The following is a 27,937-nucleotide window of genomic DNA, read 5'->3' as shown; positions in this document are numbered from 1 at the left end:
GTAATCCAACTGAAATCAAACTAGCAGAGTATATATAGCAAAGTTCTCTCTCCTAATGGAGATCTAGTATACAGAACTTTGGAAAGTCTTCATCTGTACTAGTCCAACGCATTTCAGATAATACACTATATTAATGTTCAACATCTTCAACGTTGTCCCCTTCAAAACTATCCCCTGACATCAGCACTACAGGAACTATGATGTACAGGGACCATTTACACACTTTTTCTTTTTTCGGTTTATTCGGAATTCTCCATCACAGGGAAGGCAGGAACTGGAACTGTGGGATCTGAGAGTATGATGCGGGCAATAAGGAAACGAACAAAGATCAGAGCTTCATTTGAGGAAAGATTCCTTATCTGCAGATTTTTTACACAGGCACACAAATATATGGTGAGTAGGTCTGCATGTGCTTGTCACTGAGGGAACATTTACAATTAAATAAGAGTTCTTTTCTCATGGAGTAAGTTTGCGTTCTTTGCTGCTATTGGTTCCTTGAGTACAGTGATATTTTGTACCAATTCTCCTTTTCCACATTTTCAAGTAATACCAATATTAACATATGATCAAATCGGTGGGAACTTAGCAGATGGATGGATAAAGTAAAGTACTCGGATTGAATGACAAAATAAGTACGAGAGAAATGGATTCTGGCGAATGAATCTACATTCTCAGCTCTCGTTATATGTGTGGAAAATGTAATCAAAATATTAAAGGACAGGGGGGAGGATACAGTACCGATGCAGAGAGCATTCAACTAAGTTATTTTGGAACAAGGGGTTGGTTTTAACTAAGAAATAAAAAATTAGATGCTAACCTGGAAAAGAAACAGGACTAATCGGAATCCTTTCGATCCAATTCTGCACTCAACATATGATGGAGAAGAATGTCAACTTTGCTGCTCCGAGTTTTAGTGCTGAAACAGACCACAAAAATTTGTCACATCAAAATTTCAAGACAAATGGAGAGGACGGATGCATATTAAAACTAGTTAATGTCATACCCAACTAAACGTCGGCGATCCTTTTTACTATCTCCGTCCTGAACCACAGAAAATATTTAGATTCATTAGCACAGTGGGATCACATATTGTTCACCAGAACTCAATTTTCATGTCCATCGACCCCCAAAAAATGAAAAGATAAAAATGAGATAAAGAAAGACAAATGGAATTTGGTAGTTATAAACAGAGGGCAACTAAGTCCGTTAAATACAAAGAAAATAGGAAAGTCATTGTTGTTCACCATTGAGAGGAAGTTTAAGAGTCTTTTACTGTGAAAAAAAAAGTCACTAACAAATCAACCAGAAAATTGTAAAAACTCAGTTACAGGGAACTTAAATCAAGGTGCATTGTTACACCGTCAGGTACTCTGTCAGTATAAGGATAGTTAACACGACGAGCAGAATTAAAATGATTGGCAGTCACGTGCAATGGACCCAGGTCATCAAAAAGTTATTCTCGGATAGTAAAACAGAAATGAATTCTCATCCAGAGAAAGAAAAATTGCAGTATGATTTGAAACTTATACTTGGTCACATTTGGAACAGAAATTAACCTAAAAGTTCAATAGGTTAGCAAGTTTGATGATTGTTTTCTTATGTCTTATTTTTTTTTCAATGTCAGTGTAACCTTAAGGTACCAGCTCAATAAATACAATAAAATGGCAGAACCAGCAAAGTTAATCTGAAAAACCAGGGGTGGAGCAGAGGGGCATTTAAAAAAATTATATAAATATTAAGATTTTAACTAAATTTTTAGAGTTGAAAGATTAACTATCTTGTGAGAAAACAAAAAGAATTTTAAATAATTTCAAGGTGTTAACACTTAGTAATGTATATCTTCAAAAGGATTTCCCAAAAACTAAAGTATTTTTTTTCCTAATGATTCATACTATGGTAGACTTATAGCTTTGAATTTAATTGCAAAACTTCGAGGTTTGGTGGATAAATAATCGCAATAACTAAAGGTATGCACGCAAGAATTCAAAAGAAAGGCAACAATTTTTCTCCCCAAAACTAATGTCTAGTTACTACAATAAAACTTCAGCAACATCAATTTGATGACCAGCGTACAGCTCTAAATCCACAAATTTAGTCTTAATATGTGTTTCAACAACATATTTTTTTTTTTCAATTATTGTAAATATAAATCATTAATTTGCATTAAATCTCCTTTTCTACTTTCAATTGAAGTCCAGTAGTTCATAATATCCATCCTTCTCAAGGATCAGAAGATACTGACCTGATCCTGTTGTTCACCATTTTCTGAAGATTCAATATCCAATTCAGCAAAGAATGCCTCCAAGACAAAAGCTACAACCTGAATCATATTCATATCACAATATTTAAGTACTTTTAACATCACTAAATCAAATATGATATGCTTACATGCATGGATTCATCATAACAGAGAGGAATTCAATTGACGAGAACACTGGAAACTTAACTAATAACTGACAATCATGTCAAGCACCATTTAGCAGAGGGTCAATAAACCGTTGGTAATTAGAGAAAAGGAGAAAAGAAGGGATAAAGTAAATTACATAAACCCTCCATATATTTCAAGTCCGATCTTATCATTTCTTTTCAACAATATCATCTCCTCCTCCATCACTTACGAAAGTATTAAGTCAACTAAGAAAACAATATAGAATGTAATCTTAAAGGGGAAAAATGCCCGGTGTAATCAGATTCCATTTATTAATATGCAGCATTTCTCAGCCAGGAAATCCAATTATTTGGAGGCCATCATCATAGTAAAAATGTAAACGACAGTAAACGACAAGGTAAAGTCATTGCATAAATATACCAAAGCCAACTTACCAGATTTAAGAGCAGCAAAACGGTTATTAGGTAGAAACTGATAAAATAAACGAGGCTCCAAATACTTCCGGTTAATTCCTTGTAGCTCTGGGCAGATGAAATTAAATTCAGTAACAAATTCCAGAAATTGTAAAGAAAAGTTATGGTAATGAGGGAAAATGAAAATAATTACTTGAAACACATGAATGGGGCATCCTGTGAAAACCAACTTATGAGGCTAGCGTACATATAAATAATAATACTTTGTATATCACTTAAACCAATTTCCATTGAGAAAAAAAAAAAAAAAGAATGTCCGCTAGGTCACATTTTATTAGACTACGTATGTCACATTGATAGTCTTATTAGCATAAAGAAGCCATTCTAATCTTGTAGCCAGAGAATAATACAGCAATCTTCAAAGCCACAGAAATTAGGAAAAGGATTATGACAGCAAGAATAATCTGAATTTTAAAACACCTGATTTTCCTGAAGGAAAAAGTTAGTATGATATTACAGTACCTTTCTCTCATCAGAACTTTTGTTCCAAGATTGAGCCTAGTTTCATTTAGGTTTTTTTTCCTTCTTATTAATCCGAATACAAAAATTACTCAACATTCAAGGGCAATATCAAGATGTTAATGTTCAAAGAAATAACGAATAAACTTTGATAGCCACACAAACTATTGCATATAACATAACATATCATCTAAAGATTTCAATTTTCACTTTTAGAAGACACATAACCATACCCCAAAAGAGAATATAACAGTTAACAGATATGTCGCTTTAGGTTAAGGAGTTAGAAGCACAAAGAAGAGGAAACTGATAATAAAATAAGGTACCTGCATCCAATCTTGCCAGTTTCCCATAACTAGCAAATTGAACAAGGTCACCATGCCATTAGGGAAGTCGTTGAAATTGAAAAGTAGGTAGCTAACTCAGTCAAGGATCTAAACAGAAATAGTCCTTCACAAGGACGATAAAATAAATGTTAAACTAGTTTCAATAAATTTTCAAAGCGTGTTCCTGCAGCCACAATGAATTCCTACTATGGAGCCTATAAAAAATATGAATCCAGTATCAAAAAATTTAGAAGTATGATTAACCAAATAATTATAATAATAATAATTAAAAGAAAACCTTAGGATACTCATCATCATCCAGATCAGTCTTAGACAAAGTGGGATTTCCAGCATTGACAATGCCTCCAAAGACCTAACATATGATTGGGACAAAAAGCGAGGATACTAGTAAAAACAAAGCAAAAGGAGAAAAGATATGTAACCACATTATATTACAATGACATGAAACATGCACCCCAGTAGTACAAAATCTAACGACTTTGAACTACCAACTACCATGAAAAGATACAATTACAAGAAATCAAAATCATTCCTGAGAATTAATTGAAAATCATTCACTCAGGAGAGAAATAAAAATAACAAAAATCTGGTAACATGATACAAAACTTCAGATTAAAATTAATGATCATCAAAATTTACAAGGATCTAAAATAGTCAGTTTATATGTTGCAACAAGATGCAATTTAAAACAAACGAAAGGCAAATAAAAGTTTATCTCACAAGGTTCTATGTCATTCTTCGATTATCAATAATAGTACACATAAATCGACATATTTACCTGCATGCCAAGAGTGCAATAAAGACAAAGGACACAGAAAATAGTCCCTAGATATGGCATCAAACTAGGGATGAGAGTTAAGAAGGTGGCAAGAAATGCTCGATATTGCCGGACATGCATTAGGAGCCTTATGAGGCGTAGCATTCTTGCTATCAGAAGGTAGCGAATCCTGTTGGCAAAGAAGAGGGGAAATATGAATGTATATTATAGCGAGACTAAAACTGAACTACAAACTATACATTAGGTCTAATACTTGATTTTAGTCAAGCTGAACCAATGTAGTACAGCATTCCATGGTTGGTTTCACTTCTACTATGTCCATATCCGGGACAAACAAGACTAAAATTAAATATTGAGATAGGAAAGACATCAAATCCATTGCTAACAACATTCCCTAATATTAGTTTACAGCCATCAGTGAAAACATAACTATGGAGAAGATACTTATTTCATGTTAGAAAGACAGGTGTTGATTGCTACATATATAAATTTCTTGAGTTGATTGATAAATGCTTTGTCATTCTCAAACATGTCGATCTCAATAAACAGATCCCACCACTTCCCCCTTACACACATAAAATAAAATAAAAAAATAAAAAAAGAGAGAGAGAGAGAGAAAGAAAGCATGCCTAAAATATGATGCAATGAATGTCGACTATAAATTATTATTGATATATCAAAAGCGAAATATACAGTAAAACAATAATCTTGTTCTGATCTAACCATTTTCTTTGATCAAAACTAAATACTATCTTATTATGATCTTTGTATTTGTTTATGTTAAATCACTAGCTTTTAGGTCAATTGGTGATTTAACTTGGTATCAGAACCGGTGGTCCATGAGGTTTTGTGTTTAAACTCCTGCAAAGCTTTTCCTCCCAAATTAATATTAATATCGGTGATTTGACATGATACCATATTTGATAACATAGGGTTCTATCTCAAAACCAATTAACGGTGAGAATGAGAGGAGTAGTCCATTTATCTTATTAATATTGTGAGGTCATGCCCCTCAAGAGGGTGCCTCTTTGAGTTCACCATTCTTGGATTGAATCTCAATTTTTGTATTTGGATTGAATGCCCATTTGAGCTTTATGGACTTTGATAGTATGTTAAATCACAAATGGACCCAAAAACTAAAGTCATTAGGCGAAGGTAAATTTAATTTTATATGATATAATAGTTTATTTGTGAATAATTTTGATACTCGTGTAGCTCAGCTAATCCTATGAAACATTGTTTCACCCCACAACCTCTGCCATAAAAATAAAAATAAAATAATAATAAATAATAAATAATAAGAAACTAGCCGAGCATCTAATATCTTAGGTAAGTGGTCATTGACTCACCATAGTTTGAACTCATTAATTTAGACACATTCGAGTTTTACAACTTTTTCTCATCACAAACCAACTCATGGTAATTTAAAATCTGAATACTTTAATCTTGTGAATCCTTGATATCCATCATTAAGACTACAATCAGATCGGGATTATTACTTCCACAATTTTTTTTTAAAATATTATTTTAATGCTTAATTGTCATTGTCAATTTTTATGGATCCAGGGGATCCACCGAAGCAGTTGAACAGAATTGCATCACGTACAATCTCTCATCCATCTCTACCGGTATCATTCAACTAATGAAATGTTAAACTAAAATACAGAAGTTTCAGGCAACAAATTAAAAGAACAGCATTCAGAAGCAAAGGAGCCATCAATTTATTCACTCATTCGATGGAAATTAGACAGCAAGAGACTATATTTATGGAAAAATAGAGAATATTTAGGTTTAAATAGGATGGAAAAAATTACTCTTACCATTCTCCATTTGAAAGAAAAGTTAAACCACTAGGTGCCACAAAAGTTATTGTTTCTCCAATCACTGACAAAATAGAAGAGACACCAAAAAGATTAATAAGAAAATATTGGCCGAAGGAAAAACTAAAATGTTGAGGGGGGGGGGGCCCCCCCCCCCCCCCCCCCCCCGCCCAAAAAAAAAAGTCTCTCTCACACATACACAAAGGAAGGTCTGTCCATAGTAATTACCTATAATCCACGTGACAAGGAAATCAAATTGATTTTGGCCATCTCTCCAATAATTCAAAAACCCAAATGCGTAGATTTTTAGAGCCATTTCAACTACATATATCCAACCTGTTGGCAAAAAAGGAATAGATTGTCTAAAATAAGGAAAAATATCCATGGAAACAATCAATCACATAATTGCTTTTTCACATCACATGCCATACTTATGGTGACAATGGGGAAGAACGCCTCCAAATAAAACTACTCAAGAAAGAATTTGCTAGCACAATGAACTTTATGTATAGTGGACCATTAGTATAATCTTTTGTGGTCTATTTGGAAGGAAAGAAATGCCAGAGACTCCCGGCCCTTTATCTTAGATTGTGTTTTTTAGTTGTTGATCTTCTTGAATTGTTAGACTTAAAAGTCCTCTATCAACCCAAAAACTTAAGTTGATGTGTCATAGTAAATTTAATTATATCAATAATTCAACTCTCATATTCATTTGTGGACTTGAAAATTTTTAGAAAACCTAAGAGTGGAAATAAAAATTAATTAGGAAAAAATGACAATATAGGAGTCTGAACACACAAACTCCTACTCTAATGCTATGTTAAATCACTAATCAACCTAGAAGCTTAAGCTGATGAGTTATGGTAAATTTAATTATATTAATACTTCAACAGGAAATGAATGATGGCTTTTGTTTCGTAAGAAAGGAAAAAAGAACTACTATAATTATGCAGAATGATAAACAACCAATGAGTACAGATTGCTTAACTTCATAGCCCTACATTTTGATGCATCAGAATAATTCACTTTCATCCAGAATATATGATTTTTCCCTGTCAATAGCTGAACTAAATGTTGTATCTGCGAAAGCATGGAAATTCTTTGTTCTCTTTATGTAGTTGGAAAAGGCAATCTCATTGTTATGGGTGAAATTTGGCCCAAGTTGTATAACGACCAGGAGGGAAACCCAAACTGATGAGACCCAAAAACAAGCGAAGGAGAGCCAGGGCCCAACCTGAGTAAGCAAAGAAAAGCCCAACCATAAATGGATGAACCTCCTGGTAAAATCCTCCCTCATAAGCAGGACGAGTGATCTGATCCAAGGTCAACCGAGCCCGGTGGAAGGAGGTCTAGGAGATGGGCTTATGAACGAGGCAATATCCCTATAAAAGGAAAGAGAGACCTCTCACATGAGGTATATTGCACACCCTTAGCTTTGGCAACACTTCATACAAACTTCAGTATTGAAGTGTTAGCACGTCCCCACAACTATGTGCAATTAGACTGTTTTGGAGGTAAGTGAGTAGCCACACCGATGTGCAATTTGTCTATTTTGGAGGTTTATTGGCCCCATTTTTTTTATTAGATCGTGCAAATTGAACAATCAATCTAGGCCAGATCTGTGCATCAACACTTGTAAAGAGTTTTACTTTGAGTTCGTTAATTGTAGGTTGGACTAGTTTGTTAGTTAGTTAGCCTAGCTAATTAATTTTTACTTGGTGGATTTGCATCCTAGAGCATAGTCTCTTGTATAAAACTTTTGGATATTAAGCAACAACTTTGCTTAAGTTTTCTTGGAGTTCAATCTCTTACATTGCATTGTCATTTCCAACCCAAAGATGACACAGATGTACCCAGTACTTCTTGAGAATGAATTTTTATCATTTAATTAAACAAAAGATACATATATATAGGTGAATGAGGAACCCTAATCTAGGATATACAAAATTACGATAAAAGACGACTGTACATATTAATTTAAATATATATTATAACATTCCCCCTCAAACTAGAGTAAATATGTCAATCATATCTAGCTTGTTGCATAGATAGCTTATTCTTACTCCATTTACAGCTTTGGTAAAGATATTTCCCAACTGTTCTCCAGTCTTCACATATCCTATAGATATTAACTCTTCTTGTATTTTCTCGTGAACATTTAGTTCGTTCATGAAGTACTGGATTGGATGCAATGTGAAGTGCAGCTTGATTATCACACCATAACTTAGCTGGCATGGTAATGCTGAAACCCATCTCAGATAAAAGTTGGTGTATCCACACTATTTCACACACAGATTGTGTCATAGTTCTATATTTTGACTCAACACTTGAACAAGAAACTATATTATGTTTCGTACTTTTCCATGACACTAGGTTTCCTTCTACAAAAACACAATATCCAGAGGTCGATCTCCTATCCTATTGAGATCTAGCCCAATCAGCATCTAAAAAACGTTCAACCCTTTTATAACCATGATCTTTATATAAGATCCCATGTCCAAGTGTAGCTTTTAAATAACATAGAATTTGTTCTACTGCAGCCCAATGATCCACTGTAGGAGAAGACATAAACCGACTCACAATACGCACAGAATAAACAATATCTGGTCATGTCACTGTTAAGTAGTTCAACTTTCCAACTAATCTTCTATCTCTTAGGGTCTTTAAATAATTCTCCTTCTCTAGCAAGTTGCAAATTTGGTAGCATCGGAGTACTACATGGTTTGACTCCTTGTTTTCCAGTCTCAGACAACAAATCAAGTACATATTTCCGTTGTGATAGATGAATACCTTTCTTGATTCTCATTACTTCAATACTCAAGAAATACTTCAATTGTCCCAAATCTTTAGTATGAAATTGACCTTGAAGGAAAGTTTAGAGAGAAGATATACCTGATATATCATTTTCAGTGATAACGATATTGTCAACATACACAACAAGTAATACCATTGTCAGATCGTCGACAGATTACAGAATGATCAAAAGCACTTTTCTTCATACCAAAACATTCGAATGTTTGACTAAACTTACCAAACCATGCACGAGGACTTTGTTTCAGTCCATACAAAGATTTTCGAAGATGACACACCTTATCACTCTCCCCTGAGCAACAAACCTAGGTAGTTGCTCCATGTAAACTTCCTCTCGAAGATCACCATGTAGAAAAGTATTTTAATGTCGAGTTGATGAAAAGGCCAATTGTGAGTAGCAGCCATGGACAGAAATAGTCGAATGGAAGTTGATTTAGCAACAGGAGAAAATGTACAAAAATAATCAGTCTCATAAATTTGAGCATAACCTTTGGCAACAAAACAAGCTTTCAACCGAGCCACTATTCCATCGGGATTGGCTTTTATAGAAAACACCCATTTACATCCAATAGCCTTATTTCTTAATGGACGCGCGACTAAATCCTAAGTACCATTATCATACAAAGCAGTCTATCTCCTCAATTATTGCACTACGCCACCCAGAATGAGATAAAACTTCATGAACAAAGTGGGGAATAGAGGTTAAAATCAAGAGATGTAATAAAGGAATAAGTGGGTGAAGACAACCGGTTAGATGAAACAAACGAAGAAATAGAGTTCTTTAACAGAATTACAATGATCCACCGAACCAACCTCACTCTCAATGGAATTCTTAATCTGAAGATAAAGTCAAGCGTCATCATGAAGCTAACCCTTTTTCTTATCATCTTACGGTGGATTCTCATTCACATGACCATCCGTATCAGTAATAAGTAAATAAAATTGAATTGTGCGACGCCAATCATAGTAATTAGCTCCATTTAACTTATATTCTATTATCTTTGATGCTAAGGGAATTACATTGGTTACAATCATATTCTTCATCTCATCAATTAAGAACTAACACACGATCCCACAGGCAGAATTAAACAAATCAAAATCGAAAGCAAGGTAAACCAAAGAGTGAAACAGCCCCAAATTAGAACAAAACAGTCACAAACCCTAGGAACAAAAGGGTATTTTTCCAAACAACCTCATACTCGAGTAGATGATAGTAGAACCAAAGGCACTGATGGACTGGAAAAGGCAACCTGAGACGAACCCAACCAACGGATGCAAAGAAAACAGCCTCACGCGCTCCCATGCACTAGTGCGTGGCGACAAAGCAGACCTGATATGGTGGCGTGTGTACCTCGCGCGGCTGTTTCCGGCAAACGGTGAAGGCAGACTGAGGCGGACGGCGGCGGTGCTCCTCCTAAGGTGGGCAGTGTCGACAAACGACCACTCGAAGTTGATGACCCAAACTCAAACCCTAACTCATAAAGCCGTCAAAGAATATTCTAAACCCTAAATAAAGAACGCTCTGATACTATCTTAGATCACCAATTGACCCCAAAGCTTAAGTTGATAGGTGAAAGCATATCATCTAACACTCCCCCTCACTTGTGGACATGAAATATAAAGAAGACCCAACGAGTGGCAATAAATATTAATTTGGGAGGAAACAACATTGCAGGGACTTGAATATAGAACGTCTCTAGTAGGAGTGGTCATTCAAACCGCAAAAGCCGAACCATTTCTAAAAACCGAACCAAAAACTCAGTGAAACCGAAAAATGCGATTCGATCCGGTTTGAAGAAATTTTGAAACTGAATTAATTCGGTTCGGTTCAGTTTCAAATTCGGACCGGATTTGAAACCGAACCGAACCGTTTTTAACTAATATATATTTATTTATTTATATATTTAAAAAAAGAGTAAAACCGAATTTAAAACCGAACCGCTTTTAATTTAAAGAACAAAATTGAATTTAAAACTTAACCGAACCGTTTTTTAATTTAAAAATAATATAATATGGATTTTTTTAAAATGCCAAAACCGAATTTGAAACCGAACCGAACCACATATATGTGGCTCGGTTCGGTTCGGTTCGACCACCAAACCGTACCGAACCATTTCCACCCCTAGTCTCTAGACTACCTGCTGTGATACCATGTACTCTATACTTTTGGAGAATAATTTTTTTATCGTTTAATTAGACAAAAGATACATATATATATAGGTGAATGAGAAACCCTAATCTAGGATATACAAATTTACGATAAAGGACGACTGTACATATTAATTAAAATATATATTATAACAACAGGTACTTCAAAGCATAATAACCATTTTTTAAATTTCAACAAGGCCTGCTTAATAAAGTTATACTACATAATTATTTGAAGAAAACAATGTATCTCATTATCAACACCTTACCAAATACAAACTCGAGTTGTTGCCATGCTTTCTGACCCATATTGTTTTCTATATCAAGCTGAAACATTAATACCAGAAGTTAAATGTCTTGTAAGCTGAAATAAATATTTTTTGAACCAAAAATCATCAAAGATAATAAGTTGAATGGAGCTGCTATTTTTATTTTATTTTATTTATTTTGATAGAAACAACCACTTTAATTAAGAAAAAAAAAAAAAAAAAAAAGAATACAAGCATGAACATACAAAAACCAAGAGCACAAAAAGAGATGTCCCTCTACAAGAAGGGCCTCAAATTATGCAAAAGAATGTCTATAGAATATAGTTACAGAAGGTCTTCGAAATTGAAGCCCACAAAGAAACATGATAGCAAACAAGAGATCAAATATCACTAGGGTCCCTTTCCCTCCATCTAAAAGTTCCTATTATTCCACTCCCCCCTTGCAAAGTCCATAAGATCGCATACACCCCAGCCAACTATAATAAACGACTCTTCTCCTCACGCGGCTTATTGAGGAGGAACTCCTCGATCATACTCCTGTAACCCTCTGACGAGCCACAGAGAAGTCAAACGTCTTGAAAAACAACTCCCAAATATAACTAGCATACCCACACCTCCAAAGGATATGATCCAAATCTTCCTCCGCCTTCCAATAAAGAATACCATCCATCGTATTAGCACAACCGTGAAAAACTTGTTAGGTAAAGAGCCTCACTTAGAATCGAAAAGACTGAAACACTTTCGGAGAATGATCAACCAGACTATGAAGGAAAGATTTACATGAAAACCCCTCCAAAAGACTGGGTCTTCAGACTCTCATATCCTTTCTCCCATGCCTAAAAGAGTGACCCCGAGTAAAGAAAGAAGAAAGACCACATCCAACGCTTCCCTATCGGAAAGAGAGCGGCAGAACCCGAACGAAAAGGAACACAATCTCTCAAACCAAACAAGGAAGTCGGCAATAAAGTGGTTTTTAAGGGAAGAAAATTAAATAGTCTCGAAAATAAAAGCACAAAGAGGTCTCTCCCCACCCAATACTCTGAAGATTAAAAAAAAAATCCATTCATCATAACATGCCAATAGAACTTAATTACTTGAATAAAATTATTATTTAAGCTTCAGCCTTACTGTTGTTTCAATAATAACAGCAACTAGATTCAGTATGAGGATAAAAGATACAGCATATCCGAATGTGGGGCTCCGCACAAACGCTTTCAACTTTTTTGAAAAAACTGAATGGTAGACCGAAGGATACCCTTCAAACCATGAAGGCTGCAACCATAATAGTTCAGATAAGTAATTAAGCCCTTTTCATTCTGTTCACTCTTCAGCAATTATTTAAAATTCTAGGGTAGAACTATAAAGACTTACAATGTCCTCCTTCTGGAACTTCAAGGCTATAGCATTGCAAAGATCATCGAACTCGTCCATATTAATCTACATATGAGAAAAGAGTCCAACTAGAATCAAGGAAAAGATAAAAGAATTCTTTTTAATTCAAAATTATGTTCCTCTATGCATGGCTGAAAATATAATCGATCAGCATGTTCATCATCACAGTTTTAATTGCAATTGAACCACGGTAATTAACCATAATTGGGAGCCTTTTTGTAAGCTCTTTCCAAGGCATAAAGGTTTTCTATGATCAAATTTATTTTTCTCAGTGGTGTTCCTCATATTTTTTTCATTTTTGATTGTTCTCCATTTGTATTTAACCTTTAGGAAAAGTACCCTTAACGTCTTAGGGACCGCTTTAGTGTTTTGAGTTTTCAAAACATGCACTTTTTAGGATATACAACAAACATTTGGTCCATAAGTTTTGTAAAATAAGTCTAAAAGGTCCCTTTGCTGATAAAACTATTAAATTCAAATGAGAGATTGATGGGATCGACTACATATGCACGTGGAAAAAGATTATACCTTTAATCTCTCCTTCCTCTCTCTTCTTTTTCTCTCATCTTTCTCCCTCCTCTCTATCTCGCTCTCAATGCAGGGGGCTGCTCTCCATTCCCCTCCCTTACCTTTCGGTGATTTCATCATTGGTCCTTGTGTGGCATCAAGAGAGAGAAAGGAGAGGAAGGACTAGGGACAGATTAAAAATATGGTTTTTTTTCTGAGTCATTTTCCAACATCATCCATCCAGTCAATTCTTTGTTTGACTTTAACAATTCAGTTAGTAGAAGGCACTAAAATGACCCAAGTAAAAACTAGAGAACAAAAAGAAACAAGGGAGCATTTTTGGTAACCTCCTAGAGAATAGGTTTTTGTGGATAACCATATCAAAAGAAGGCTTTTGTGTCTCTAAAAAGTTATAAAAACGGTTTTGGTCCATGTTATAATTATATAATTAGGATTTTCCATTCTTGTAAATATTTTGTGATATTTTCCTTTTCTATACTTTGTACACTTGTATATATTCATATCTTTGGTGAGCTCTCTAAATAAACTTAGGATTTTTGTGAACTTTAGGGTTTTGTGGAGAGGTGAGTTTACACTTTTGCTCACAGTCGCCGGATTTGAGAATTTAGCACCCATTTGTGATACGTTTAGGGTTTTGTGTAGAGGTGAGTTTACACTTTTTCTCACACTCGCCGTCTTCGGTTCGTTCGCCGTCGTTAGCCGCCGCCGCCGCCGCCGCAGGGGAAAAAAAGAAAAGAAAAAAGCTGTTTTTTTCGACACCGCCCAGTCCAAAGAGGAGCCTAGCCACCGATTGATGCTAATAAGAAGATTTGGTGGCGGGACGATTCAAGGATGCTTTTACAAATCAAGAATTCTATTGACCATGAAATTGTTGAACTAGTAAATCACTGCGAATCTGTCAAGGAACTATTGGAATATCTGGATTTCCTTTATTCAAGGAAAGAGAATATTAATAGAGTGTTTGATGTTTGTAAGACTCTATATCAACCTGATCAAGGAGAAAAATCTCTTTCAAGCTACTTTATGGAGGTTAAAAATACATGCACGGAATTCAATGCCTTGATGCCAATCAGCACGGATCCAAAAGTTCTAATGGCTTAACGTGAAAAGTTGTTTATCATGAGTTTTTTAGTTGGTATTGCACCTAAATATGAGATGACCAAAGATCAAGTGTTGTCAAGCTCAAATATCTCCTTGTTGGAAGAAGCTTACACTCGAATACTTCGTACTGAAAAGACACAAGCAGTTACATCATCTGATTCTACAATGCTTTGATTGGGCGCACAAATGATTATAGAGGTAATAAGGGGGTTGAATCAAATAGCTTCAAAGGTCATCCAAATAACCAAAGATCAAATCCAGGAGGTATTGTTTGCTATTATTGTCATAAACCTGGTCATACGAAGCGTGAATGCAGAAAATTGCTGAATAAGGGTCAGAGAATGCCATCACACTCTGCACATGTCACCTCTACTCCTGATAATCTTGACAAGTCAATTACGATTTCTACAGAGGAGTTTGCTAAATTTCAGCAGTATCAAGAGTCATTGAGGGCATCATCTTTTACTCCCATTACGGCTATCGCAGAGACAGGTAACATTTTTAAATGTCTTCTTTCCTCCACGTCAAAATGGGTGTTTGCGGTTAAAGTCAATCCTGATGGTTATGTTGCTCGGTTAAAAGCGCGCCTTGTAGCGAAAGGCTATGCACAAACTTATGGCGTTGATTATGCTGATACTTTTTCTCCTGTAGCAAAAATGGCATCTGTGCGGTTATTTATTTCATTAGCTTCAATCAATCATTGGCCTTTACATCAGCTTGTATTAAAAATGCATTTCTTCATGGTGATCTTCAAGAAGAGGTGTATATGGAGCAACCACCAGGGTTTGTTGCTTAGGGGGAGAATGGAACGGTGTGTCACCTTCGTAAATCCTTGTATGGATTAAAGCAGAGCCCACGAGCTTGGTTTGGTAAATTTAGTCAGGTGATTGAAAGCTTTGGAATGCAGAAGAGCATGTCAGATCATTCAGTCTTTTTTAAGAGATCTGAGGGTGGTGTCATCTTGTTAGTCGTATATGTGGATGATATTGTGATTACTGGTGATGATGCTTTAGGTATCCAGTCTCTAAAGACCTTTCTTCATAATCAGTTCCATACAAAATATTTGGGCATGTTGAAATACTTCTTAGGAATTGAGGTAATAAGAAGCATGAAAGGAATTCTATTATCACAGAGAAAATATGTACTTGATTTGTTGACTGAAACAGGAAAGCTAGGGGCCAAACTATGTAGTACTCCAATGATGCCTAACTTACAGCTCACAAAAGATGGAGAATTGCTAAAAGATCCTGAAAGATATAGGAGGTTAGTGGAAAAACTTAATTACCTTACAGTGACTCGACCCGACATAGCCTATTCAGTAAGTATTGTGAGTCAATACATGTCATGCCCTACAGTTGATCATTGGGCTGCATTGGAACAGATTCTTTGTTATTTGAAGGCTACTCCCGGGCGTGGTTTATTATATAAGGATTAAGGTCATACTAATATTGAATGTTTCTCAGACGCCGATTGGGCAGGATCTAAAGAAGACAGAAGATCAACTTCAGGGTATTGTGTTTTTGTTGGTGGTAATTTGATTTCTTGGAAGAGTAAGATGCAAAATGTGGTGTCACGTTCAAGTGCAGAATCAGAATATAGAGTAATGGCACAATCTGTGTGTGAATTGATTTGGATATATGAACTTCTTGTTGAGTTGGGATTTGAAATCACCACACCGACAAAGTTGTGGTATGATAATCAAGCAGCACTTCATATTGCGTCTAATCCAGTGTTTCATGAAAGAACTAAACATATTGAAGTTGATTGCCATTTTGTACGTGAGAAAATTCAACAAGGGTTGGTATCTACAGGATATGTGAAGACTGGAGAACAATTAGGAGCTATCTTCACGAAAACATTGGATGGAAGACGTATAGATTATCTATATAACAAGTTGGGCTTGATTAACATATATGCTTCAACTTGAGGGGGAGTGTTATAATTCTATAATTAGGATTTTCCATTCTTGTAAATATTTTGTGATATTTTCCTTTTCTATACTTTGTACACTTGTATATATTCATATCTTTGGTGAATGAATAGAGCATTTTGATTCTTTCTCAAACCTAAGAGTTTTACCGTCCCTAAACTTTCATGAAAATAATAATTTAACCTTTGAACTCTAATATGTAACAATTTAGTTTTAATACTTTCAAATTTGTAACAATTTAGTCTCTAAACTTTAGCCTGTAACGTTTTAGTCCTTGTACTTTAACATTTGTAATAATTTAATCCATACGGTGAAAAATGCCATCAAAACCAAGTATCAATTTTTAATATGTAATATTCTAGCCTTTGTATTTTATAAACACATTTGATCCCAGATTAGCCTATCTACATATGTAATAAATCTCATTAAATCTTAACAATATTTTCTACAATAAGGACTAGATTGTTACAAAATTTAAAGTACAAGGACCAAATTGTTACATTCTAAAGGTTAGAGGCCAAGTTGCTGCAAAAATGTAAATACAAAGATTAAATCATTACAAAATAAAGTTCAGGAAATAAATATTTACTTCCATGAAACATCAGAGACCAAAAATGTTTTTTTAACCAAAATTTAAATTGCATTCAAGGTCCCGACCAACACAAGTTCACAAAAAACTAATGCGCCTTTAAATTATAACTACCACCATCATCAAGTAATAAGGATCAACAAAAGTTATGCAAAGAACAAGAATAAAAAAAATTACTCAAGTTTTAACAAATTCGAGAAACTAACGTACCTTAAAATCACGACTGTCATCCAGCTCATCAAATATTAATTCATAATCATCCCTTGATATTTTCGGTAATGTCCTGAGCAAAAATGTAACAATCTTGATAATGTAAGACTAGTCGACCCGCAATTACAAAAACTAAGATGCCTTCTGAACCAGGAAAACTAAGAAATTGAAATTTTCATTTTTTCAGTGATCGTGGAGAACAAAAATGACTTTTTTTTAAAAAAAAAAAAAAAAAAAAAAAAAAGAAAAAAAACCAATCATGGTTCTGTCACTGAGTCGTCAATTCCTGTGAGGGAATTACCAATGGAATAAGGTACTCACTTCAGCATCACCTACCTCTCTAGCTCCTCAAAAGTCGATATTATTTTCTTTTACAGACTTTATCTTTAAGAAATTAATAAATCATTAAGATATATGCTGGCATGATGAACTTTGATGTATGTAAAAAATCATGCTTATAGGGTCTCTCATTCCAAGTTTAGAAAAAATCATGTATTAGAAGAATATATATACGAAACTATGGAAAATAAACTGGAGGAAAAAGTCCTACTCAAAAGGTTATTTGTATATGTCAGCACAGATTCTGAAATGCATATAAATTTAAAATATCTAAGATAAAGAAATATCTAATGACATGGGCTTGTTCTAATCCACAAAAGTCTGCAAAAGTAATCATTGAGGATGCAGAGTAAAACACTCTAATCAAACTGTCAGAAACTGAAGATAGACTGGAAAATAGGAGTTCAAGGCTAGATATAACTTATAAGAATGTGGTCGGCAGTATGATAGGTCTTTCAAAGCCAATAATTCAATTTAAAATATTAGGGGCCAAATTGAAAAACACTTAAACACTGGGGACCAAACATATATTTAGTATTTGTGTGAAAGATTTTCTATACTTTATGCCTTTGTATTCACTGTCTACCTCCATTTGGAACCTTCAAAACTAAGATGTTATCCATCATTTATCATCAGGTATGATCATGAAATGCGACCATAAGAATCAAAATTAACAATTTCACCAGGTATTAGATCATAAAAAGAAAACAAAACCAACAGAAAGAATTACAAGAACTTTGTAGATACACTGGATCCCACATTGAAGGATTATTAGTTTTTCATCAGGCACTTTTGTAATTATTCCTGATTTTTTGTAATAAATGAACTTCAAACAATAGCATGCCAAACCTAAAGAAAGGCAGAGAAGCAAAAACCTGTATCTATTAAGTTCTTCAAGAAGTATAAGGCACTGCTCTTTATTGATAAAGCCAACGTTCTGTAAAGACATGAGACAGTAATCAACATGCAGTATCTTCACCGAATCACCATGAACTTCTCAAGAAAACATGATATTGAAAAGTAACGTGGACCATATTTACCACGTTATTCTTATTATAGCCAACTAATAAATTAGAAGAAGTACAGAACCAGTAACTCAAAGTACAAGGATAAAATATTTTCAAAAAATAGAATTATAAAATTGGGGACATGTACTTCAAAGAAGAACCTTTATTCACGAGAATGCATCATTGAATGATCACATACAAGAATTTCAATAAACCAACTATATATGCATTCTCCAATATGTCAAGTGAATTTGGAAGCAAAGTTGTGGAAGGGAAATGTCTGATCACCGATTGACCTAAAAACTTAAACTAATGAGTGAAGTTATATATCATCTAACACTCCCCTTCACTTGTAGACTTGAAATATGAAGAAAACCCAACAAGAGGAAGTCAATATTAAATGGGGAAGAAATAACATCACAGGGGTTTGAACACAAGACCTTTTTGGACCACCTGTTCTGATATCATCTTAAATAATCAATTGACCCAAAAACTTAAGTTGATGGGTGAAGATAAATTTAATTATATCTAACAAAATGGATGCAGGTAACATCAATTTAGCCAAATACTACTTAGTGGCGTGGTTAAAGAAAGATATGAAAGGTTATGCTAAAGTACACTGCACAGAGGTGAACCACAAACTTTAGTGTGTGCGAGTGTGTGAACCATTGACATCGCGACACAAGTCCACTACATAAATGAACATTATTATTTATTATTATTATTATTTGGTAAGAAATATACTTTCATTTCATGAACCAGAGAAAGAATACAAAATAAGGGGAAGATGAAACATCCCCACACACCGATGGGTTAAAAAAGAGAGGCCCAAATGGTGCTGATCTGAGTTAGGCTATGATTACAAAAATGAACATTATTATGAGCTTTAGAATTTTTTTTTTAAATAATCACAATCTTCTCAGCTAAACTAAAAAATGAATAACGTTGGTCTCTTCTAGAAAACATGACTTCACCCATTGACATATCCTAAAAGGCAAATCTTATTTTTTTGGTAAACTCAGATACTTGCTCCCTGTGCCAAGAGTATAACAAGATTCTTTTTATCAAAATTAAAATAGGATCTACAAGCCACCCAGTTAAACCTTTGAGGATGCGAGCTGGATGGTAAGTGGTCACCATACTTACATCAGTATCCATGAGACTAAATGCTTTGGCCAATATACTTTTCCTCAAGCGATCCATCTCAGAAATTTGTTTAGCAAGCTAAATATTAAAAAAAATAATAATAAAGTGAGATTTTGGATCCTTATATAAAAGGTTAAATTGTATAAATATCCCTAAAATTTGGACAGGTTTCAATTATGCCCTTAAAACTCTGAAAAGTTCCATTTTTACGCTTGGCTTTGAAAATGTTCCAAAAATATCTTTTATGTTAAAATAAATTATGGAAATTGACGTGGTAGCTTGTGTGTAAAAACTAGCAAGACGTACGTGATATTATTCACAACTATATAGAATCCTAAGATTGTTACTACCATTTATTCAATATCAAAAGATGTTAAAATCATTTAAGTTTAACTCATCAACCAATCAATTTAAGCGAATGACATTGTAAATAACATCATGTGTGCCTTCTAATTTTTACACTGTTACCGCATCAATTTCCATCTTATTTTAAGGGGGAGAAAAAAACTCCTCAAATGTTTTTTTTTAAACAATTTCATACTTCAAAATTAAAAATGTAATTTTTCAAAGTTCAGGAGTATAATTGAAACCTACCTCAAAATTTAGGGATATTTTGTATAATTTAACCTATTTATAATAAGCAAATCAATTATTGTTAATAAGCTATGGATGAGAAAGTATATGGGGAGGGGAAAGAAACCTATGCATGAAGCAATAAATGGCAAGAATCCATAGATGAATATTTGCGCTGGCAGTGCATGATGTAATAGGCATTTACCTGACTCTTAAAGCTATCGTATACAACAGCAAGAATCAAGTTTGTAACGAAGTAAACACCCAACAGCACGTAAAGCACAAAAAAGAGGCAATACCAACGAGACGCCCTGTAAAAGACAATTCAAGTCAATGTAATGCTTACTTCAGGATGTTGGAGAAATGTCTTTTAAAATGCATTCTTCAATTAATAATTTCAATAATGTCATGAATATAATTATTTTATATGATACAGATAATGATAATGATATACCACACATGATAATTAATCATGTAACCTCCAGAATTTAACATCTCAAGGTCATGAATTTCAATCAAAATCAAGTAATTATATCTATAGAACTAATATGGAAAACTTGTGGTCTGGTGCAATGTTAGGGATCAAATTGAATGTTCAAATGATTAGATACCATTTGAATATCACAAAATTTATGAATGAAACCCTGACTCAATTCTTAATGGGCATTATCTGGAAAAGCATGGTTTCGTAGAATATGCTCCATCATCATTTTTCTCCCAGTCTAACAAAATGCAGAAATCGGAGATTAGCAAGAACTCCACAGAGAACTGGGATATCCTTCCATAAAGCTTTTCTTATCGTGTTCTGCTTGCTGCCTTGGGAAACATAGTTTCCTAAACTTCTATCTTGGATTATATAGCATAATGACAAATTAACAACCATTTCCAAAATTTACAATCTTGAAAAGAGCTTATCAATACACTTCAAAAGGAATGAGGAAGAAAGAGAATACTGATCAACCAAGTAGATAACAATATCAATAAAAAGCCATGAACAGTGTACCATTCTAAATTACCCACTTACTTGTAAGCAGGTATCCAAACATCCGGATTATTGGATGTTGTGAACAAGATAAACATTTGATATAATGTGGCTCCAAAAGAAGTAAATATTAATTTCCCCTGCTGTGTATCCTCAAAAATAACATATGCCAACCAGCTGGAAAACAGAAGAAACAAAAGCCATAGAGCCTGCAAGAAAAGTGGCAAAAAAAAAAAAAAAAAATATAGTAAGTAATAAGAGTTGGTATAATAAACACAATATAACTTTAGACTCACAGTTCTTCAACTTTTTGAGTAAAAGGGAAATATAAGATGTCATCAAGGTAAATTATAAATTCTACAGAAAGAGAATATTTATGTGCCAAAGTTATCTACGAACCAAGACATTCAAGTATGTGCCAAGCATTCCAGCCAGTATGATGATGCTCTCCCGCAGATGCCTAAGGACCAAATCAAATGATTAAATTTACTGGAGTTGTTCAAAAGTAAATAACTGTAACATAAACAGGATCAACTCCCACCAATAAGGAACCGGTATCAAATATCAAGGGAAGAGGTAAGTCCATATCAGAACAGATACTGCACTTTGAATTTTCATCAGCAATTAATGAAGATAGAATATTAGGGTCCCATCAGAACTCAACTTTTTCCCATTAATACATGTTCTATCTTTAACCAATAGAATGAGAGAGTAATATTGATGGCTATTTCAAATGTCAAGAGACCCAACAACGACAAAAATAATATTACCATGAAATTTTATTTTTAAATGAAATGTACAAAGCTCCCTCTTAAATCTCCTCAACACATTTGACACCATTAAGTGCTTCGCTACACCTTGGATAATTACCTGGAAACTAGTATGAACTACCTTGTCCATATTAACACACTATAGGGGCTATATTTGAAACAATCATTTGTAAGAAGAAGCTACGTAAGCTCCTTTCTAGGAATTAAATTACTTGCTGATACAGGAGCAGATGAAATAAATCCCTCTGAGTTAGATGCTACAAATTTATTTACGTACATAAGATGCAGTTCACATAAAAATGACCAGAAAAATGAGATCCCTGCCAAGAAATACCTGATATTCATGATGAAAAAGACAACTCTAATATAAGGTGCAACTCTGAATGGAAGATAATCAAAGGCCACTGGCGACAAAAATACGGTATAAACGAGAAAATCAGCAACCAAAATAATTATGCAAATGACCTGTAGAATGAGGCAGATTTATAATTAATTTCTTCAAAAGCACAACATCATAGCCACTAAAACCCAATGAGGTATTGTCATTCATAAGGAAAGAGACTCCAATTACTAAAATGTTGACTTGCTCATTCTAAAGATTTTATAAATCTACCTTTAACCAAGGGTAAGAGGGAAATATATAGCCATGCTTATAAAAGATAAGATGAAATGAAGTACAAACAAGATTTATAATTGTAGGTCTTATGCCTGACAAGTTCTGAGCAGAACCATTTTGCATGGGGTAGAGGGCAACGCCATTGTAGGGTTTTTAGGTGGCATTGGCAAAGATAAGTTGAGTTGTCTCACTTACCATTCACAGACAATATTGTCATTTTCTGCTTGGAAAAGGAGTCCTTAATTAATCTAGATCGTTTCCCCTCTTTTTATGAATGCAGAAAAATGCTTAATGTTGGGTGAATTACAATCCTTCTAATTTAAGTAGGTGGGCTGCTTAGCTTACCTAGGTCTTCCTTTTGGTCATGATCCTAGGAGTAGATCAAAAGTTCAAAAATGTCTTTCTTGCTAGAAGTAAAGTTTCTTTTCCATGCAAGGAAGGCTCACTTTGATTTAGTCAGTTCTAAGTAGAATTCCAACATATTTCTCTTTATTTAGGACCCCACAATCAATCAATAATTCTCTACAGAAAAGCTTGAGAAACTTAAAGGGGTAGGTGAAGGTAAAGGGTCTGTTCCCTGAATTTGGAGTGTGGTGTTGATGTTAGTGGAGCTCAGAAGATTAAGCATTGATAACCTTAGGATGCATAATGAGGTCTTTATGGCTAAATGGTTGTCGCACTACCTTCATGGAACCTGACACCCTTTGGTACAAGGTTATTGCAAGTAAATACAGTCATCACCCTTTTGAGTTGATTTCGAGTAGGGGTTTGAAAGACACTTGTGGTAAGCGATTTCAAAGGAATTTTCTTTTCTTTTCTTTTTTTCCATTCAAGGCATTGTGAGGATGGGTTGAATACTAATTTTTGGAAGGAAGTTATTGGGTGTAGACCCCTTTACTATTTAGTCCTTCATTTATACCACCTATCCTCTAGGAGACTTCATTTGATGGCTTCAGTTTTTTACTCCTTGAGGATTCCTCCTCTTCTCTCAACCTTGGTTCCCGCCAATTGTTAACCAATAGGGAAACACCAAATATTTTGGTCCTCTTATTTGTACTAGGGATTTCCTTGTTTCTCCAGGGAGGAGGGATCTTCATACTTGGAATCCTAATCCTTCTAAGGGGTTAACATACATATCCTTTTTTCACTTTATGGTCAGTCCTTCCTGTTTTAGTCTTTCAGTTTTTTCTATGGATTGAAAGGTTAAAATCCTCAAGAAGGTTAAGTTTTTTGTCTGGCAAGTTCTTCATGGCAGAGTCAATACGGATTAGATTATGGGAAAGCCGTCCTTGTTGCTAGGCATGCAATGTTGTATCCTTTGTAAGGAAGCAGTCGAAGACCTCGATCATCTTTTATGGTCTTGTGATTATACTCTAGTAGTCTGGACCAATTTCTTTCAGTCATTTGGCATCAACATGGTTCGCCCTATGGCAGTTCTATGGTCAAGAAGTCATTGCTTCATCCACCCTATAGCAAGAATGGTCACTTTTTGTTGATAGCTCGCACTTGTGCTTTCCTTTGGTGTCTTTGAAGAGAGGAACAATAGAGTGTTCAAAATTGTGAAGCGGTTTAGGGAGGAAGTTTGGCCTCATGTTATGTTTCATATCCTTTTGTGTGTGGGTGTTGAGGACTTTTGTTATTATCTTGCTTTATTTGAGCCATTTTCTTTAGCTTTACCCCTTTTGGGGATGGGTTCTCGCATAGCACCTTGTATTCCTTCTTTTTTCTCAATGAAAGCTAAGTTTTTATCATACGATAACCCACCATTTCTTCTTTTCAGCAATGGGATTCTGACTGTAATGTTTAACTTCAGCCTATCTAAAAAATTCAGTGAAGGCAATAAATGTTACATTTCTGATAAAGCTTTTTATTCACTTAATGAACTTTTCGACTTTTTCAAAAACAGGCATTCATCTATGCATTATTGCCAAGCTCAAGTCTTGTATGGATAACTGGAAACTCCCATATAAAAAGAAAATAATTTATAGGAACACTTTTGAATTTCGACATTAAGGGAATAAGAAAGCTGTCTTCACGCTGAAATTACAAGGAACATTAAGAAATGAATATTTTCCAACAACCAAATATCGAGCCTTCAAGCTCATTTCTAATTCAAATTACTTCGAGGATGCCTATCAAACAAAACAGACACTGGGCAAGTACCTTCAACTGATTCAAGAGATTTTTCCAATAAAGCTGGGCACCTTCATATGAAATTGGGAAAAAAGTGTGTATAATGAGTATTATGAGAGTCACAGCCTGCATACAGAAAGTATAAATTTGATGAAAAAGACAAGGATTAAAGTGGAAAGTAGGAGATTAAGAAGACTGAAAAACTGCACAAGATTGTTTTATTGACACATTAGACATCTAGATAATCTGGAAAACTAACATCTTGCATCAGCTGAAATAGCTTTGCAAATTGAACCATTTGTGAATATCAATCAAGGGAACCAAGAAATTTTATTTCCCGTTTCATTTAAAACATGAAAACTAAAAATCTTCATACAATAGCTTTTTGTATGTAGTGGAATTTAATATCACAATCACATAGTTACTTAAAGTACCGAAGGTTTTTTTCTCTCTTTTTGAAAGGAAACAAACACTTTTCATTGATATAAGGAAAATAGGCTAATGCTCAAAATACCAAGTCACACGTAACAAGAAACAACAAGTACAAGATAATTAAATGCCTAGATTGAGAAAATAAAAGCACTGCAATTTAGACAAATATCTTGAAGGTTATCAAAAGATTATCAGAAATACATTACACTTTCAATGAGTGAGATTCTGCCAACAGTAGAGTTTTACATTAAAGGCATTTTGTTGACGTGCAAAGTATAAAGCATCTACAAGCAGAATTTTCCTGCAAATTTATATTTGTATATAAAGCACCTCATCCTCCAATATAATAATTTAGTTTTTGCTTGCATACTTATGTGCAGTAGCGTTCAAAGATATAATTTACAGTGCCAATTGCAAGGGCATGTATGCAATGAAACTACGGTGAGAATGCAGTAACACAATTCTACCAAATATTCTATCCTAGCAAAACCATGACAAGCAATTTCAACTTGATTGGATTAGAAGTAAAAAGATTTCAAAGATAATAATAACAGAATTTATGTAGTTTATTCTTACCTCATATATAAGAGATTCAACAGCTGTTAAGTACGGCAACTGCCCAAGAAAGAAATACTCCCTGTCGTTACAAGAATGTGTATTGTATTTGGAGCACCACAATGGTTTCTGCGGATGTTTACATATATTAAAAAAATGAATAGAAACATTTTTTACAACTGAAAACAAAAAGGATGTTAAAAAAATGGAAGAACAAACCTCAAAGAAATTTAGGACAATCAGCGCAAAGAAATTTAAGGACCAAATCAAATCAAATTTAATAAAAATGAAGTAGAGCTTTGCAGCACTCTGAAAGTTTGACTGATCAAGAATTTTCTCGGGTATACCAATGCCATCTTCAGCCTGCAAAATTCACTCTCCATCAGCAGTGACAAAAATGTTATGTTGGCTAAGGTTTAAAGTAAAACTATATCCTTATTTTTCTCCACAAACTCTATGAGAGAATCCTTGTTTCACCAACAAAGTTAATGGTTAGCACTAATCATGAGCTTAATTATTAAATATTTCACGCAAACTTGTACCATTTCTTGGCATAAAACAAGAGTCAGGGAAACAGAGTAAAGGTAGGGGACCACATTTTAGAGAAGCATCCATTTTGCTCATTCCATTCTAGCATTTATCAGTTTTGAAGAAAATAAAGAAAATTATTGAGTTGAACTTGAAGGAACATAAAAGTGCTCATTTATAGAGCTTTATTTATTTATTTATTTATATGAGATAATATAATATAGAGCTGTCGGTTGTAACTATGTTAATCATCAATGCTTTTATTTCATTCTTAGTTTGATTCTTCCCCTTTTATGTATAGAGTCTCTCTCCAATATAAGAAGGCTATATATCTTACTATTGTGTATAGGAATACAAGTAGTATCAAACGGAAGTTCTTGTGTTCAAACTCCTTGTAATGTCATTTCCTCTCCCAACTAATATTGATTTCCACTTGTAGACTTCTACAAATTGTCAAGCCCACAAGTGAAGGGAGAGGGTATAGTATTGTTATAATTAAATTTACCATGATCCATTAGCTTAGGCTTTTGGGTTGGTTGGTGATTTAGAAGAGCATTATGCAGCCAAAAGTAGAAGATCTATTTCGAAGCAATCCTCGCATGTTGAACAAGCAATAAATAGCATATACCTTCTACTAAACTAATGAAATATAGAGACTCCAAATAGTTATGTTCAGTTTTTAAAAAAAAAAAAAATGTAAAACCATCGGTTCACTGATAGAAGTTCATAATGGGAATTGGAAATAGGATTGAAGGGAGACAGCAAATCAATGAATGTTAAAAACCACATTTTAAGCTGAAAGTACAGTAAAGTATTATATATAAGTAGAATACGGTAACTCGATTTAACAACAGGAAAAAACAATCTTCAATGCAAATATACGTCCAGTTCCAAAGACAATCTCATCAATAAACCACTCCAGTACCACGATCAAAAATCGCTCAGCTGGACTAACTTCCAGGTCACTGAGTCAAAATTCTCAAATCCATATCTCGGAAGGAGAAACACAAGATTCGAATTCCGTCAAAACAGATCCTAAATTCATCGTACTTTAAAGACAAATATCCAGTAAAAGTAAGAAACAAGGATCAGATTGTTCATTCGAGTGATAAAAAAGGATAACACCATTTGCATCACCAAAAAAATGCGCGCGAGAAGCAAATGCGGCAAAAGAATACTAACCAGATCCACAAGAGCAGCTGCTCTTTGGTAAGCAGAGCCATAAGCGATGGCGTCGGAGCGGCGCCTGAACCTGACATGCGGAATCTGACGTCGAGAGCTGGAGCTACTGCTACTTTCTCCTCCTCCTACTAGCAGAGACTCCTCCATATTCTTTGAGATTTGTTGAAGGCTTTCACAACGAACTAATCTCACAAATTGGAAGTTGATGGGTGAGTTTCAATGTGGGTGACATGAACTATTTAGAAATATAAATAAATTGTTGACTGAAATTAGTGCACTGCGCGTTGAATTTTGGAATTTACAGGATTGCCATCTTACTGGAAGGATTGTGACATGGCAGAGACAGGTGGCATGCCACGTGTAATTTAGACAGGGATTCCCCACTAAATTCACATTAGGACAAAAAATTTCCTTCATATTCCTTTTATCT

General features: G+C 34.5%; 1 protein-coding gene across 1 annotated transcript; it reads right to left on the bottom strand.

Annotated features, from left to right (window-relative positions):
* Window positions 1-10: 10 nt before the first annotated feature.
* TPC1 (two-pore channel 1) lies at window positions 11-27,773 on the bottom strand. The gene is made up of 24 exons (XM_090313805.1): window positions 27,508-27,773; window positions 26,017-26,160; window positions 25,819-25,926; window positions 24,841-24,936; window positions 22,396-22,526; window positions 21,691-21,751; window positions 21,334-21,500; window positions 20,515-20,620; window positions 19,737-19,814; window positions 18,459-18,520; window positions 17,245-17,317; window positions 12,866-12,931; window positions 12,623-12,766; window positions 11,495-11,552; window positions 6,495-6,602; window positions 6,267-6,330; window positions 4,447-4,615; window positions 3,956-4,020; window positions 3,648-3,738; window positions 2,824-2,910; window positions 2,243-2,320; window positions 1,004-1,041; window positions 818-916; window positions 11-359 (listed from the first exon to the last, which is right to left on the bottom strand). The coding sequence occupies exons 1-23, from the start codon at window positions 27,652-27,654 to the stop codon at window positions 835-837; spliced, it is 2,223 nt and encodes a 740-aa protein (XP_090169931.1). The 5' UTR covers window positions 27,655-27,773; the 3' UTR covers window positions 11-359; window positions 818-834.
* Between the last annotated feature and the right edge of the window lie 164 nt (window positions 27,774-27,937).

This window comes from Benincasa hispida, chromosome 5 (genome assembly GCF_027475165.1).
Source record: "Benincasa hispida cultivar pf3 chromosome 5, pf3_genome.v1.1, whole genome shotgun sequence".
NCBI lineage: Eukaryota > Viridiplantae > Streptophyta > Magnoliopsida > Cucurbitales > Cucurbitaceae > Benincasa > Benincasa hispida.
This window is presented reverse-complemented; position numbering and strand designations above follow the sequence as displayed.